The sequence below is a fragment of the Ahaetulla prasina genome, chromosome 14 (assembly GCF_028640845.1).
Source record: "Ahaetulla prasina isolate Xishuangbanna chromosome 14, ASM2864084v1, whole genome shotgun sequence".
NCBI lineage: Eukaryota > Metazoa > Chordata > Lepidosauria > Squamata > Colubridae > Ahaetulla > Ahaetulla prasina.
Window position 1 is genome coordinate 19139153 of NC_080552.1, and position 18330 is coordinate 19157482.

The 18330-nt window shown below is 42.1% G+C and overlaps 1 protein-coding gene across 1 annotated transcript in view; it reads right to left on the bottom strand.

Annotated features, from left to right (window-relative positions):
• The window catches only part of PDGFA (platelet derived growth factor subunit A), a 63848-nt gene that overhangs the window by 7677 nt on the left and 37841 nt on the right, over positions 1-18330 (bottom strand). Inside the window, exons 3-4 of the mRNA XM_058157270.1 lie at positions 16333-16437; positions 12962-13149 (exon numbers count right to left, since the gene is read on the bottom strand). Coding sequence (XP_058013253.1) covers positions 12962-13149; positions 16333-16437 — 293 coding nt within the window. The remainder of the gene's footprint in view (positions 1-12961; positions 13150-16332; positions 16438-18330) is intronic.

An 18330-nucleotide genomic window follows, 5' to 3' on the forward strand; every position in this document is an offset into this window, starting at 1 on the left:
GTTGTGTCACCACCAATTTAAAAAAGAAAAGAAAAGCGTCTTGGGTTTTAAGTGGAATTTCTCTAACTTGGACTTGGGATCTTGTAAAGCCTCTGTTTTACCCTCAAACTCTCCCTCACCCTTCTGTCACAAAGAGCTTCTTGGCATAATGTTCTGGAAAAGGAAGGGATCATTCATCAGCCGGATATTGTCCAAGATAACTTGGCGGGCATTTATGAAGTGTGTGGCATTTCGCCAATGGTTGCTCAGATTTGACTTTGTAGCTTAGCACAACTTCCCTGGTTCAAGTGAAGCTGTTTTTAAAGTGTCCTTTGCAGCTGGAGTATTTTGGCAGGCAAGATACACTTGAATGTGCTTGATAAAAGGTTTTTTTTTTTTTAAAAATGGCAAAGGGAGCAACATTTACTATTCTGAAATGCGGACTGGTGTGACAGACCGTTTATCAGTATTGGTTGGATGCAATGGTGAAATCCAAATTGTTTTACTACCGGTTCTGTGGGCGTGGCGTGGCTTGGTGGGCATGGCAGGGGAAGGGTACTGCACAATCTCCATTCCCACCCCACTCTGGGGCCAGCCAGAGGTGGTATTTGCCAGTTCTCCGAACTCTTCAAAATTTCCACTACCCTTATCACCATTATTGTTTGTTTTGACTCTGGAACCATTATTAGATAAAATACGAGAATTAATGAAAATAGAGGGAATTAAGATTAGACAATATGAGTACAAAGTTAGAGCTTTTGCAGATGATGTAGTGGTTACGTTAACGAATCCTATAAATTCAAGTAGATTTTTGTTGGAAGTAATTGATAAATATGGAAAGGTATCAGGATTTAAAATAAATCAGAATAAAACAAAAGTGATAATTAAAAATATGTCTATACAACAGAAACAAAAACTAGAGGAAATGACAGGATTTGAGGTAGTAAAAAAGGTTAAAGGTTAAATCCAGATGATACCTATAATTAAAAAGGATAAAAATTTGGAAGATTGGCAGAGTGGGATTAATAAATTTATATGGCAGGGTAAAAAGGCGAGGGTTAAAATGAAAATAATACAGGATTCACGGGAAAGAGGTGGTTTAAGAATGCCTAACTTTAAACTATATTATGAAGCAGTAACCCTTTCAGTAATAAGTGACTGGTTTAACTTAACAGAGGAAAGAATTTTGAATATAGAAGGTTATGACTTGTTATATGGATGGCATGCGTACTTATTTTATGGAAAAAAAGTGGATAGGGCTTTTAAGAATCATGTGTTGAGAAGTGCTCTTTATGGTCTGGAATAAATATTCCTATAAATTAGATTACAAGATTCCTATATGGGCGAGCCCTAGACATGCAATAGAGAATATAAATATAGAACAGAAACAGGAAATGATTACATATAAAGAACTTTTGTATGCTGAAGGAGGTAGATTGCAATTAAAATCATTACAGGTATTTAATCAAGAAGGGAGGAATTATACTTGGTTTCAATATGGGCAAATAAGTGCTAGATGGAAAGAAGATCAAAAAATTGGTATAATGCAAAGGAGGAAAATTTAATAAAGCAAATTAGAAATCAGACCCAGGAGCATATAAAGAGATTGTATAATGTGTTGCTTGAAATAGATTCGGAAAAGGATTTGGTAAAGGATTGTATGATAAAATGGGCACAGAATATTCAGGAACCAATAATGTTGGAAACATGGGAGAAAATCTGGGTTAGAAATGTTAAGTTTACACAAGCACAGAATTTAAGGAAAATTTTTATAAGATGTTTTATAGATGGCATTTAGATCCCAAAAAATTATCATGTATGTATCCTAATATCCAAGCGAAATGTTGGAGGTGTGATTGTGATGATGCTACATATTTTCATATTTGGTGGACTTGCAAGAAAATTAAGGTCTTTTGGATAAGAATTTGGTGGATTATTCAAAATGTACTGAAGAAGAAGATAAAGTTCCTGCCACAATTTTTCCTTTTGGGAATTATAATGGATTGTACAGGGATTGAGACTAAATTGATTTTGAACTTAATAACAGCAGCAAGACTGTTGATTGGACAATACTGGAAGAAAGAAGAGATACCTACAATAGAAGAATGGATATTGAAAGTTATTAATTTGGCTGAGATGGCTAAAATCTCAGCTTTTTAAAAGACAATACGCAGGAAAGATATTTAATTGAATGGAAAAATGGATTGATTATCTACAAAACAGATATCAGATTAAGAAATATCAGATTGCCTTTGAATAATTAGAAAGTTATTTTATGTAATGGGGAGGGGGCTGGGAGACGAAAAGCTTTGGATGTGGTTATTTGGATTGGACTTTACCTTGTGATTGACCCGGGAAGCCGGGGTGGGGAGGGGGGTGTTTTGTTTTTTTTTGGGAGGGAGGGGGAAAAAAGGGGGAAAAATGTTTTTGTTTTTTTTAAAACTCTTTCAATAAAAAAAAAAAAAAAAATTTCCACTACCGGTTCTCCAGAACCTGTCAGAACCTGCTGGATTTCACCCCTGGGTGGATGTATTTTGAAAATCAAAGAATTCACAACCCGTTAACTGTCACACAAGTCATCGATTTGCAATCTTTCTTTTTGGGGGGGAGGAAAACTGTTAAGATTCATTTTCTCCTTATGCCAACAAGATTCTTAGATTCGGTTTCCTAGGCACCCGACATGCCTTGAATCGATCCAAAGTCACATCTGACATTGCAAAATACATCCTAAGCTATGTTCAGCCAACTACTCTAGATCTTAAGGTTAGACTCTTAGCAGGCATAAATCAAAATTGAAAACCAAAGAGTCTTATTTCTTGCTGTATGTTGTGAATTCATTGACACACACAGTTATACATACCCTTTGTCAGCCTTGCGAGATAGTCTTCCAGGCAGGAAGCTCACCCATAAGTATCAACTCTAATTTTATTGTAAGGTTGCAGGAACAGATTCTTGCAAGTCTGAAAATCCATCTTCTCCCCTCCCCCCCTTTACAGTCTAAGTAACTAGGGAGGGTTCCTTTTGAGATGTTTGCTATGTCCTAATACCTTTCCTGGGCTAAGTGGTTCCTTATCTGACCATTGTCTTATCTATGGCTCTTTCTCTTGTCTCCTGGACCCTAAACCTGTCTCCTAAAGTTAATTCCCATGTACCATTCCTGGTTAGCCTACCAAATTGGTGTATTGCAAGATTCTGTTCATGTAACCTTACAAGACAGAGCTAGTATTCCTGGGTGTGTTTCTTGTCCAGACTATTTTGAAAAGCTTACCGTATTTTTCAGACTATAAGACGCACCGGAGTATATGATGCACCAAGATTTCGAAGAGGTAAGCAAGAAAAAAAAAAGTTTTTGCCCTCCCCAGCCCCCAGGAGCACTCTACAGGCCTCTCATTTCTGCAAAAAACGGGATGCGCAGAGGGTTTGGGAGGCCTGCTGAGTGCTCCTGGGGGGTGGGGGGGGCAAAAAAGGAATGTATGGGGGTTGGGGGAGGACAAAAACGGGGGCATTTTTTGCAAAAACGGGCTCGTTTTTCACAAAAATGGGGGCGTTTTTGCCCTCCCCAGCCCCCAGGAGCATTCTGCAGGCCTCCAAACCCACTGTGTACCCCATTTTTTGCAAAAATGGGACATACCGGGCGGGGCTTCGGGAGGCCAAAAATGGCTGTATTTGGTGTATAAGACACACCAACATTTTCACCCTCTTTTGGGGGGACGGGGGGGACGAAGTGAGTCTTATACTCCGAAAAGTACAGTACATCAATCTTGCAAATCTGAAAGAAACCAAATCTGAAATCTCTTCTTTTCCCCCCCCTCACCTTTACAGTTCAAGAAACTAGGGAGGGTTCCTTCTGCCATGCCCCAATTCCTTCTATGGTCTCAGCTGCCTCTTATCCAACTATTGTCTTGTCTGTGTCCCTTCCTCCTCTCAAGACCATTCCTACATACCATTCTATTCCTTTCCATGTTTATAAATCCTTATAGATACCGAAGGCCACTCTGTTGAGACAACATTTTTTCTCATAATTGGCCTTGCAGACAGAAGCTTGAGATGATTAACGAACTCTGCCGCCTCAAAAAGACAAGATTGGAGAAGTAATTAAAAGTTATCAACTCTTAGCCATCTGAAAGAGAAGCAGCTTCCCTAGAACTCAAACTGGAAGTTCATCCAGACGGTTTCGCAACTGTGGAGAAACCAATTTCTCTAAGGGCGTAAGCGCTTGCCCTTTTGAATCACCGAGAGACACAAAGAGCAGCGGTTAGAATGCAGTATTGCAGGGTAACTCTGCCCGCTGCCAGGTGTTCGATCCTGACAGGCTGAAGGTTGATGCAGCCTTCCATCCTTTCGAGGTCGGTCAAATGAAGACCCAGATTGTTGAGGGTAAATATGCGGACTCCGTAAACCATTCAGAGGGGGCTGTAAAGCAGGGGTCTCCAACCTTGGCAACTTTAAGCCTGGTGGACTTCAACTCCCCAGAATTCCCCAGCCAGCTTTGCTGGCTGGGGGATTCTGGGAGTCGAAGTCCACCAGGCTTAAAGTTGCCAAGGTTGGAGACCCCTACTGTAAAGGACTGTGAAGCGGTATATAAGTCTAAGTCCTATTGCTATTTGCATCCCTTTCCAAACTGGTAATTTTTGGGTAGACCGATTTGGTTAGAATGACTGACCTGTCACTCAAGCTTTGACGCCCATTCACCTACTTTCTCTGTCAGAGCCTGACAACCTGAAAATAGAGAAGGCAAGGAATCTGGTGCCACTCTGAGTCATCCAACATCAAAAGGATGACTAAGTTGTCTCATCTACAACAAAACACAGATCAAGACCTCGGCCAACAAAGATCCAGACAGAACTCCAGAGATAATAAATAAAACACTTTCACACCAGACGAGAGAGTCTGATGCGAAAAAGTAACACGTTCAGTCTATCGTCGCATGTTCAGTGATGCAGTCAATCTGCAACGCTCGAAATAAATCGCAATCCAATGAGGTTGTGATGCCGGCAATTTTTTTTCTCTCTCAAGATTGTCCAACTCTCATGTAAAGCCACTGATTATTAACAGTATACTAAATATATTATAGGAAAACATGCTTGAACGACGGTCCAGAAAGCAAGCAGCAAAGAGCATGTTATACATATTTACAGTAGTGGCCAAAATTGTGGAAACCTTTTGGGAAAAGTGTATTTTTTAAAACTAGCTAATAATGCCACTTTTGGGGGGGGAGTAGTACCATAAAATTATGTATCAATGGAAAGATCATTGAATCAAGAATGTAATACAGTAACTTTTAGGAAGGATTTGCTATTAGAATAGCAGTGACAGTATAAAGAAGAAAAGGGAAACATGTAGAAAAAATGAGATATACAAAAATAATCACGTCAGTTAATACTTAGTTGGGTAACCTTTAGCATGAATTACGGCCTTACAATGTCTTCCCATGGAGTGAACCAAGTCTTTTAGTTCTGCAGCTTTTATAATGTGAAACCAAGATTGAAGGATGGCTTCTATTCACTGGGTTTTATTGCTGAGTTGCTTCTGATTAACAAGTTTCTTTAATCGGCTCCATAGATTTTCAATTGGGTGAAGATCTGGGCTATTCCCAGGCCATTCCAGCAGTGGAATAAGATTATCTTGAAACTCCAAAAAAAAAAAAAGTGGTGTTATTAACCATCAAACCTCAAAAATACACTTTTCCCAAAAGATTTCCACAATTTTGGCCACTACTGTAGTCTTCAAGTGCATCTTGAATCCCCCCCGCCACCCAAGAAATTCTCTAGCAATTTTGGACTTGGCTTGGTCTAGGATGTTGGGTGTTTCCCGGTTGAAACCAGTGGTGGGATTCAGCCAGTTCGCACTACTTCGGGAGAACCGGTTGTTAACTTTCTGAGCAGTTTGTTGAACTGGTTGTTGGAAGAAATCATTAGGGCAGAGAATCGGTTGTTAAATTATTTGAATCCCACCACTAGTTGAAACTACAGTGAAATCTGTCCATGAGCCGTGAAATTAAGGTGTTTTGATCCTGTCTTCTGACTGCTAATTGGTATTCAAAGTATTTGAGGTGGCCAAAGTATCTGAGTTTCCTCTTCAGGATCTGGCCTTCTAAAGAGCAGTCAGGGCGGATCTCCTCTAGGACTGACCAGTTGGATCGCCTTGCAGTCCAAGGGACTTGCAGGAGTCTCCTCCAGCACCAGAGTTCAAAGGCCTCCATTCTTTGGAATTGTCATATTGTCATACGACAATTCTGAGTCTTATGGTTTCCTTAATCTTTTCCTTGGCTGCGCAACCATTCCTGAGAGTTCGCAAAACTGGAGAGGCCTTCGAAACGTTGCCTTCTTCTCAAGAAACTAGATCTCCCCCTACTTACGAAGGAAGGACCTTTTAGAATTGGCCTGCCCTTCTTTACAAAGGTATTTTCTCGCTGGAAGACTAGAGCGGATTAACCACAGCACGATGGGAATGACAGTCAAATGAACTCGGCCATTCCGAAAGGCTGGCAGGGGTCAGAGGGCCAAAGTTTCAACATTCTGTAGAGGTTTAAATAGACAACACAAAGCCAGAGAAGGCACAAAAGGGAACAGCTGAACAGCCCGGCTTGTTTGCCTAATGCATCTCGAGAAAGAACGGCTGGATTACATTCTGGGGAGAAAGGAATCAACCGATGGAGATGTTTGGAAAAGCAGAGGGATTTGCAGTCTTGTCTCTCCTCTCAAAAAAGCCGGACCAAAGAGAGCATTTTGAATCATAGGCTGGATGGGGAAATTGTGGAGGGACCTTGTTACTCAAAGACAATTGGATAAATAGAGAATCGTCATTAATTTAGCTACTAAGGACTTCATGGCCAAGACCTGTTTAATGTAGAACTAGGAGACCTGGACCTGCATCAGATAGAGGAGGAAGAAGTGGAGGAAGAAAAGGAGAAAGAAGAGGAGGAAGAAGAGGAGGAAGAAGAAGGGAGAATTTTATATCCGGAAGTAGAAGGCCCTCTATTTCTTATTTTGGTATTGTTGACAAGATAGGGAGACAATTGGTCAGTCCTCAGTGGACTTCCAGTGAGTTAGAGGAAGGAAGAAATGGAAGTCTTCAGACTTGATGCCCAAAACAAAGTTTATAACACCTTTATCCCATCAAATGATGATGATGGAGGAGGAGGAGGAGGAAGAGGAGGAGGAGGAGGAGGAGGAGGAGGAGGAGGAGGAGGAGGAGAAGAAGAAGAAGAAGAAGAAGAAGAAGAAGAAGAAGAAGAAGAAGAAGAAGAAGAAGAAGAAGAAGAAGAAGACAACTCCACTAGCAGTCTTCCAATATTTGAAGGGCTGTCACAGAGAAGAGGGCTTGACTTATCCTCCATAGCACCTGAGGGCAGGACAAGAAGCAATGTGTCATCAGAGAGAGATCCAATATGGGAACAAGGAGGAATTTCCTAACAGTGAGAATGATTAATCAATGGAATAACTTCCCTCCTAGAGTTGTGAATGCTCCATCACTGGAAGTTTTCAAGAAAATATTGGACAACCAGTTGTCCAGGATGGTATAAGGATTCCTGGCCTTGGATAGAGGTTTGGACTAGGAGGCCTTCAAGGTCCCTTTCAGCCCTATGATCCTATGATTCCATCAAACGTAGTTACCACCATCCTCCATCTTAGCTATCCCCTTAGATTTCTGGTGCGACATCACCTTTATATCCCCTATTCTTGAATTAATGCTGTTCGACGTCATTAGTTGGACAACCGTCAACAGCTACAACTGTCTTTATTCCAGCGAAGGTTAAAATGTAAACCATCTGGCGTCCCTAGAAAGGTGAAGAGAACTCAAGAAGAAGTCTTAAGATGAATCACTTCATCTAGCATTTATTCAGAAGTTCCGGATGAAGGCAGGGGAGAGGCTCAAAGCACAAACCGAAGAAAAACAGCTCCTAAAAATAACACCAAAAAGCCACAACCACAAATTGCCCACTTAAAATCTTAGGAGAATAAAAGCATTTCCATTCAACTGGTCCAAGTCATCCCAAAACACACACACACACACACACAAAAAAAGGCTGCATTGATTTAGACAAGAGACGGTTCTCCATATCATAAGTCCATGCTGGGGAGAATTGCGTATTTTTCACTCTTGATTGGTTTTTCACACATTAGCCCAATCTTGCCCAAATTTGTATTTCTCAACCTTCCTCTGCTCGTCATTCTTCTGGTTCCAACGAGAAAAAGAAGGAAAAAAAGAATATTCTTCCTCTTTTCCGTCCTATTTCTCCCTCTTTGTCTTCCTTCTCCTCCTCCTTCTTCTCTGTCTTCTCCTTCCTTCTCCTCTTCCCCTTCTTCTTCCTTTTCTTCTTCTTTTCTTCTTCTTCTCCTCTTCCTTTTCCTTCTCCATCTTCTCCTTCCTCCTCCTCCTCTCCCTCTTCTTCTTCTTCTTCTTCTTCTTCTTCTTCTTCTTCTTCTTCTTCTTCTTCTTCTCCTTCTCCTCCTCCTCCTCCTCCTTCTCCTTCCTCCTCCTCTTCTTCTCCTTCTCCTCCTCCTCCTCTTCCTTCCCCTTCCCTCCTCTTTCTCCATCATCTGATGGAATAAAGGTGTTACAAACTTTTGTTTTCCATCTCTTCCTTTGGCCTAGCAGCTTTTCTTCTCAACTTAAAAGGCTTCCTAACTCACTGGAAGTCCACTGAGGACCGACCAATTGTCTCCCCAACTTTTCAATAAAAAAACCCAAACTAAGAAACAGAAGGCCTTCCGCTTCCGGATATAAAATTAAATAAGTAGAAGGGTTTTAACGTGAACTTGACACGGTGGGAAATAGAACAAGGCCAGCTTTTCACTCTCTTCTGGGAAGAAGCGAAACAGAAATCTGGACCACTTTCTGCATGACCTCAAAAGAGAATCTTCAGGATTATGGGACACAGGCCCCATTCATCCCCCACCCCCCCAAACACTGGAATTCCAAAGAGCATGTGAAACAATTAATTATATCAAAGAGCGTTTAAGTCACCAAAGAAAGAAACATGGGATTTTCTTTTGGGAGCCACTGGTGTGACAGAAAGGTCACAAATCTGACAAAGAACACACCACTCTCATTTAACTCCTCGTTTTTTAATTAACATTAAGCCAAGGGAGGCTCTTTCTCAAGACCTTTTGCAGCATGCTATTGTTATTCTTTTTCAGGCATGACTTAAAGAGTACACTGGGATCAATTCTCAGAAGTTTGCTTCCAAAAACAGAGCACCGAGGAGAAGGACATCCAAGGAGTCCCTTCTTAGAAAACACCATTTCCCCCTCTTATTGTGAACAGAAATCAGGGATCCAGACACAACCAGACGAGAGACAGACAAGCAAAGAGACAGACAAGCAAAGAACACGAGAAGATCAGAATGGGCTCCTCCGGGGCCGCTCAGGTTCAGGCGATCCTCTAGTGAAGATTCGGCAAACCCCCAAATCCCACTGCTGGCTGGCCACGCCCACCCTGCCCCTCCCCTCCCCTCCCCTCCCACGCGGCCCATTTTGGATGCCAGGTAAGTGCAGAGCCTGCATGGAGGCTCGGGGAGGGCGAAAAACGGGCCTCCCGGAAATTCCGGAAGGTCGGAAATGGGCCCATTTCCGGCTTTCGGAGGGCCTCCAGAGCCCAGGGGAGGGCAAAAACGGCCCCTGCTGTGGTGCAGGAAGCCAAATAGGCCACACCCACCATGGCCACACCCACCCAGCAACCGGGCAGAGAACCTGTTGCTAAAATTTTTGAAGCCCACCCCTGGAAAAGATGCTTCGTAGCAAGCTAACTCTAGGTTTATCTGGTCCAGCATGATCAGCCACGAATAGTAGACATTCTTGAGGGTTTCAGACACATCTCCCAGCCCCATCCAAAGACCTTAGGATGGGCCGTGGAATCCTTTGCCTGCAAAACATGCACTCGCCCCCCCCCCAAAGCTATTTTCTCAAGAGCTATTTGCAACCATTGAGCAAAGGGTCTCCAAAAATGCCCTACCATTGCTACGTCAGAGAAGTCTGCTGTTCAAAGATTGGGGAGGGGGAGAAAGACATCTAAATGTCAGTCACCCTTGGCCAATAAAAAATTCTATTCTATTCTATTCTATTCTATTCTATTCAGAACGATGGGGAGAAAAGGCGTAAAATGGGGCTCGCTTAGCAACAGAAATTTCAGGCTCAATTGTGGTCGTAAGTCGAGAACGACCTGTATAACCTATCAGGAAACTTTATGAAAAACAACAGTGGTGAAATCCAGATGTTTTTTACTACCGGTTCTATGGGCATGGCTTGGTGGGCATGGCAGGGGAAGAATACTGCAAAATCTCCATTCCTTCCCCATTCCAGGGAAGGATATTGCAAAATCCCCATTTCCACCCCACTCTGGGGCCAGCCAGAGGTGGTGTTTGCCAGTTCTCCGAACTACTCAAAATTTCCGCTACCGGTTCATCAGAACCTGCAAGGGATTTCACCCTTGCCTCCCAGGGACATTTAGACATACAGTAATTTTTGATTTACAACCATTCATTTTGCAATGGTTCAAAGTTACAACCGAGAGAAACGATTTACAACCAGTCCTTGCATTTACGACCGCTGTAGCATTCCCCCATGATCACAGATCAAAATCCTTTTCTCCAAGAAGGTTTAGCTTCACTCGGAGTGATGCCATCAATTTTCTAAAACCCGTATCCGGCGTGTTTACCTCGATTCTCACCCCTCCAATATTTCCCCAATCCAAAGCCCAATTTAGCCAAGATAATATTTCATTAAGGAAAGGTGGCTAAGCAGGGATTCTATTTTTTCAAAACATTCAAGATCTCCCCGAGTCATGTTATCATTTCACAGCAAGGCTGTTGGATTTTGTAAGAAGGACTTAATCAAGTGTTCTTCTCCTGCTGTTTAACCTTCCTACGCATCCAGGATTAGTACCAAAATGGCCTTTTTAGAGTTGTTAACCTAATCTTGCGTAGCTTCTTCTCTGGTAATATTGTGCTACTAACTAGAGCATACAAAACATTTGCTAGACCAATCCTTGAATACAGCTCATCTGTCTGGAACCCGTACTGCATATCGGACATAAATACAATCGAGAGAGTTCAGAGATTTTTCACAAGAAGAGTCCTCCACTCCTCTGCTCGCAATAAAATCCCTTATGCCACCAGACTCCAAATTTTGGGCTTAGACAACTTAGAACTACGCAGACTTCAGTCTGACCTAAGCATAGTACATAAAATTATCTACCACAATGTCCTACCTATCAATGACTACTTCAGCTTCAACCACAACAATACACGAGCACACAATAGATACAAACTTAAAGTGAACCGCTCCAAACTTGACTGCAGACTTCAGTAACAGAGGGGTCAATGCCTGGAATACACTACCTGACTCTGTGGTTTCTTCCCCAAACCCCAGAAATTTTAACCTTAGACTGTCTACTGTTGACCTCACCCCATTCCTAAGAGGTCTGTAAGGGGCATGCATAAGCACACCTGCCTGCCTACTGTCCCTGTCCTAATATTCCTTTTTTACTAATTTCAGGAGGTGCAGACACCACCTTAAAGACATAACACACACACATACACAATTAATCTGCCCAACCTAATTCTTTATTCATTCCCAGAAACAACCATTAGAAGGCCTTGAACGTTCTTCAGTCTGCCGTCCAAACGCTTAGATTTGAATTCCACCCAGGAAAAAAAAAATGAACAGGGGCAGCTGGTTCCCTACGAAAAGACACCGCCAAGAAAGAAAAGGAAAGATTTTTGAAAAGAATTCGAAGTGCGGTTGACCTCAAGGAAGTCAGGAATGGCCATTTGAGCACACAATAGCTACCTTATCTCACTCCCAGGTTGTATGTTTAAGGTGTTTCCTGTCTGGCTTTCTGCTTGCATTCACACATTGGAAAGGGGAGAGCACACGGATTATGAAGCCATGGCACCCAGAAATCAGGGCTAGGAGGGAACCCCCCAAAAGATGGCGATACGCCCCATTGCCTCCCAATTTTTTCGCCTTTCAGCCCCAATCCAGGAGCCTCACAGGCAGTCGCTTTCACGACAAACTACTTTGTATTAAATTTATATTTACTGACAAAGAAATACAGGAAGACTAGTATAGTCTTAGAGGTTAATACATTTGCCTAATATGCAAGCAAGCCCAGGTTCGAATCCCAGAAGGGTCTGGCTAGCTGATGAGAACTAAATAGCTTGAAATAGATCTATACTAGTCTCCCTTTATTTCTTTGTCTGTAAATATAAATTTAACACAAAATAGTTTGTTGTGAAAGCAACTGCCTGTGAGGCTCCTGGACTGGGGCTGAAAGGCAAAAGGGAAGCAATATGCTCCCTCCCATATTCGGGTAGACCAGGTTGCTTCGATAGGAAAAAACCCACATAACCTTTCCCCTGGTACAGCTGACAAAGCGAAGAGGTTCTCCTTTGGCTTAGAAGTTAATACATCTGCCTAATATGCAAGCAAGCCCATGTTCGAATCCCAGAAGAGCATGGCTAGCTGATGAGAACTAAATAGCTTGAAATAGACCTATACTACTCCCTTTATTTCTTTGTCTGTAAATATAAATTTAACACTATATATACAATTTAACACTATATAACAATATATTGTATGTGTGTTCATATATGTATGTGTGTGTGTGTGTGTGTGTGTTTGTGTGTGTGTATGTAGGTCTTTGGTTATTGGGTTTTCTCAGCGTAAATTGGAAGTGTCTTGGCGGCGTTTGACGAAGTCTCATTCGTCATCTTCAGGCTTCAGCTTGTGCTTCTGGGAGCAAGAAGCACGAAGCTGAAGCCTGAAGATGACGAATGAGACTTCGTCGAAACGTCGCCAAGACACTTCCAATTTTACGCGGGAGAAAATCTGAATAACCAAAGACCTACATACAAACTAGCTGGGAGTTTCCCAACAGCAAATGTGAACGGTTGCTACTCCGGATATTATTTCAAAGGAGAGCAAGGACAGACGTGGGATACCCAGTCCCGATAAGACAGCATTCTGCTTCCTCTCACCTTGACATTTCTGTGGTGTATCCGCGAGGGTTGGCACTTCACACTGCTGGTGTTGCAGCATCCGGTGCACCGCTTCACTTCCACGCAGGGAGGCCATATCAGAAAGTTGGCAGAAGTCGGATCAATTTGACTCCGGGGGATCTCGTAGATCACCGTCCGCGTCTTGCAGACTGCAGGAATGGCTTCCTCTGTAGAAAGGTGAAATGAGAAGCGCAATCTGGAGTTGGGACTCAAGAATAGCAATAGCACTTAGACTTATATACCGCTTCCCAGTGCTTTTACAGCCCCTCTCTAAGCGGTTTACAGTGTCAGCCTCTTGCCTCCCCCAACGATCTGGGTCCTTATTTTACCAACCTCATAAGGATGGAAGGCTGAGTCAACCTTGAGCCGGTGGGAATTGAACTGCTGAACTGCTGAACTGCTGGCAGCCAGCAGTCAGCAGAAGTAGCCTGCAGTACTGCATTCTAACCACGGCGCCACCGAGGCTCATAATAGAACACTTGCTTTGCATACAGAACACCCTGGGTTCAATTCTGCCACCTCTGGGTTCATTTGCCAAAAACTGACCAGTGTTCTTGAAGAAAGGCAGAGAAAATTCAGTGGAATCAATAGCTATTTGGTACCAGGTGCCCATGTTCCTATTTTATCGATTTACCGTATTTTTTGGAGTATAAGATGCGCCTTAGTTTTTGGGGAGGAAAATAAGAAAAAAGCTGATTGGGCAGGTGGATCAGCCTCCCGGAATACCCCCAATCAGCTGTTCCAGAGGTGAATTTTAGCAACAGGTTCCTTGGTTGTGAGCTCTATGCCTTTCTTTCTTTTTTTCTTTTTTTTTCTGCCTCTGAAAGCCTCCGAAACAGCTTCAGAAAAAAAGCCTCTGAAGCTCTGTTTGGGGCTTTTTTTTTCTGAAGCTCTGTTTAGGAGCTTCTTTTCTGAAGTTCTGTTTGGGGGCTTCTTTTCTGAAGCTCTGTTTGGAGGCTTCTTTTCTGAAGCTCTGTTTGGGGGCTTCTTTTCTGAAGCTCTGTTTGGAGGCTTCTTTTCTGAAGCTCTGTTTGGGGGCTTTTTTTCTGAAGCTTAGTTTCTGATGCTTTTCTCTGAAACCTCCATTTGAGAAGCTGGGAGGGGCTACATTTGGAGTATAAGACGCACCCAGATTTTCATCCTCTTTTTTGGGGGGAAAAGGTGCATCTTATACTCCGAAAAATACAGTAAGCCAGGTGCAAAGAATCAGGGCCCTATATTAAGTTGCACCTCACAATATTTATTGCTCATTCCTATAGACAAGAATCTTGTCAATTGCAATTCAACGCTAAATTGGCACCAGATAAAAGTCAATTGAATTCAGGAGGGGTTGGAATTGGATAATTTGTGGCAACTCAAGGATTCTAGGCCAATGACTCCTTTCACTCCGCCCTCCAGCTCTCCTGTTCTTCTCTTACATTCGATTCAGGAAACTTCTGTCCTCTTCCATCCCTTCATAGTTTTAAGCCAAAGTAGGGTGGGAACAATATCCCAACTTGTATGAGCAGCAGTGAAAGGTCTGGAAATATATATATTTATAGTAATTTCCCTTCTTCTTGCAGCCAACTATATTGGACTTTTACTACTCTGTTACTTCTCTGTTACTACTATTTTTTCCACTCTGGTGGCCATTTATTCCTTGAGATGGGATCCTCATCATAGTGATTCCTGTATATTTTGGCAGTGAATGTATTTGACATAAATAGGTGGCTGAACCAGTTCCTAAAATTGGAAAGAATCGTGGAAGTTGTTGGTCTGGGCCTGGAAAGAAGCAAATTCAAGTTTCCACTTGATCCCCAAAGATGCTATTTCTCAGCCCAATTCATCCCACAGGATTCTTTTGAAGACACATCTAGGGGACAATCAAATAGATGCCCTGGAGTTTTACAGAAGAAAGGTGTATAAACGCTGTTTCTTTTCCTCCTCTTGTTCTTCTTAATCATCTAACAGATTAACAGAGTTGGAAGGGATCTTGGAGATCTTCTAGTCCAACCCGATGCTTAGACAGGAAACCCTGTACCATTTCAAGCAAATGGTTGTCCAATCTCTTCTTAAAAATCTTCAGTGTTAGAGCACCCACAACTTCTGGGGGCAAGCCATCCCACAGATTAATTGTTCTATCAGGAAATTTCTCCTGAATTCTAGATCGCTTCTCTCCTTGTTGAGTTTTCATTCGTTGCTTCTTGCCCTGCCTTCAGGTGCTTTGGAGAATAGGTTGACCTACTCTTAGTGGCAACCCTTCAAATATCGGAACACTGCTCTTGCATCACCCCTAGTCCTCCTTCTCATTAAAACTAGATCTATGGCTCAGTGGCTAAGACATTGTTGATTGAAAGGTCGGCAGTTCAGCAGTTCAAATCCCTAGTGCCGCATAATGGGGTGAGCGCCTGTTAACTTGTCCCAGCTTCTGCTAACCTAGCAGTTCGAAAGCACATAAAAAATACAAGTAGAAAAAATATGGACCACCTTTGGTGGGAAGGGAATAGCGTTCCGTGCGCCTTTGGCGTTGCGTCATGCCGGCCACATGACCACGGAGACGTCTTCGGACAGCGCTGGCTCTTCGGCTTTGAAACGGAGATGAGCACTGCCCCCTAGAGTCAGGAACGACTAGCACGCATGTGCGGGGGAACCTTTATCTTTACCTATCCCCTTCCTCCTCACAATGTTGTATTACGGGATGTGACACACTTAACCAATTACCTTGTTTAGCAACAGAAATTCTGACTGAACTGCAGCCGCAAGTCGAGAACTAACCTATATTCTCAACACAATCTCAACATCCTGCTTGAAAAGAAGGCAAGCACGAAATCCAGGCAGAGGCCCAACAGGTAGACTCCCCAAGGAATGAAATGAATTATGGAACCACATTCTGTTCTGGGAGAGAACTGAGATCCGACAGAGAAGCAAAAAATTTGCCCTTTTCCCCTAACGGAAGGGAAAGTGAGTCACGAGGTTTCAATCTCTCTTACAAGAGAGGAAGTCTTGTTATTCCATTCAGTTTTTGAAGAAACCCCAGTTAGTTGCAAATCCGTGAACTATAAAAGAACTACCAGCACCACATTCCCTCGCTCGGATTTCACCCGGAGCATGCAGGAACATGAAAATTTGAATGTCAGGCATTTTTTCAGCATATTATAACCCTTGGAAGGTGACCGAGCTACTGAAGAAAAATAAAAATAAAAACAATAGCGTGCACTTCTCTTCTCTTCTCTTCTCTATTTGTTTTGCAAAATATTTTTTCTCTCTTACACTTTTTTTTTTAAATTAAATTCTACACCAGCCACCAAGTCCTTCTAAAGATTATTTCCCACACCTTGGTGCATTTAAAAAAAATAAAATAAAATCCTTACCAACGCTTCTTTTTCTGCGGATAGTTCTAGGGTGGTTTTCTTGCAGCAGCTTGGCTGAGTGGATGGGACGAGAGATCAGGTTGGTTTCTGCTGCATCGTCATAACCTAAAACACACACAAAAAAAAACAGACGTCAAATTTTCAGGATTTCAGATGAAGGATTACTTTCTTGGGGTATTCAAAAAAAAAGTGACATTTAACCAACATTCAATTCTTTAGCCAGCTTTTTTTTTCCCCAAAGGGGATCAACATTTTGACTTCCTGGTTCTTTCTTCCAGGACCATGAAGGATGATTGAAACCCAGCAATCTGGAATTTCTTTTTTTTTAGTAATAATGATTCTGTAAATTATTCAGATAGGCCATTCAAAAATCTCATATTATTGTTTACAGCGCCAGACGTTTCGTAGCAAAAATTAAAAGAAGCAACATATTGATTTGAAACCCGAAATATTTTTGTTGGGGATTTTACCAGAAACTTATAGTAAAGAGAATGTATATCTGATTATCCAGGTAATAACTGCAGCTAGAATTGTATTTGCACAAAATTGGAAAAGTGAAGAGATTCCTACGGATGAGAATGTGATTAGGAAAATATTAGAATGTGCAGAAATGAATAGGTCAACGCTTGCAATTAAAGAGAAGGAACAAACTGAATATTATATTGTATGGGAACTATTTTACCGATGGCTAAAGAATAAATATGAAAGTTAGAAATAAAAGTGGATTAGTGAAATATAGAAAATATATTAATAGAATTAAATAAGTTAAGAAGAGAATTGCTACAGTTGTAAATATGCTGTGTATATCAATACTAAAGTAAGAGTAGACAATGAATGAATATGGCTGTAAATTTTAATTGTTATTGCACAAGATATTGGTACCCAGATGACACACTGTTTAATGGAACATGGATTGTTTGTATTAAAAACAAAAGTGGCAACATTTTTTCAAGCAAAGCTAAGATGGTCCTTCTATAGGCCCTTGGATATGGCTCTGCTACATTTGAAGACATTCTTTTCGGTGAGCTTCCAAAATGACAGATCTTTTGAGACCCTTGTGCACAAGACTTTTTCCTCTTCCTGCAATCTATCCAAAAGAGGAAAATGGCGAGAAGAGGAAAAGGTCATTGAGAATAGGAGAAGTGGGGAGAACTGTAGCCAGAAGAGTTGACATCTCCACCTCCACCATGGGTCCCACCAAGGCTGGGCTTCAGCCCAGCCCAGCCCACCATGGTGTCCCACTCAATATCTCATTTCCCTACTGGGGAAAAAAATGGTCAATCCCACATCATGAATTGTCCTCTCTGTCATACCCAATTCCCACTTCTTTGATTTAGCATCTCCAAAGAGGAGGCCTGATCTAGAGACCTAAGGACCTTGCATAATATCAACCAGGCGATGAACAAACCTCCTTCCTTTAACCCTAACTCTAACCCCACATTCTGGACATAAACTGTTTCAACTCCTACCCTTAAAACGACGCTACAGAGCAGGGGTCTCCAACCTTGGCAACTTTAAGACTTGTGGACTTCAACTCCCAGAGTTCCTCAGCCAGCAAAGCTGGCTGAAGAACTCTGGGAATTGAAGTCCACAAGTCTTAAAGTTGCCAAGGTTGGAGACCCCTGCTATAGAGCACTGCACACCAGAACAACTAGACACAAGAACAGTTTTTTCCCCAAACGCCATCACTCTGCTAAACAAATAATTCCCTCAACACTGTCAAACTATTCACTAAGGCTGCATTAGTATTAATCTTCTCATCATTCCTATCACCCATCTCCTCCCACTTAGGACTGTATGACTGTAACTTGTTGCTTGTATCCTCACGATTTATATTGTTTCCTAGTATGATTCGATTGCTTATGGCTACCATTAAATGTTGTACTTTATGATTCTTGACGAGTGTATCTTTTCTTTTTATGTACACCGAGAGCACAGACACCAAAGACAAATTCCTTGTGTGTGTCCAATCACCCTTGGCCAATAAGGAATTCTATT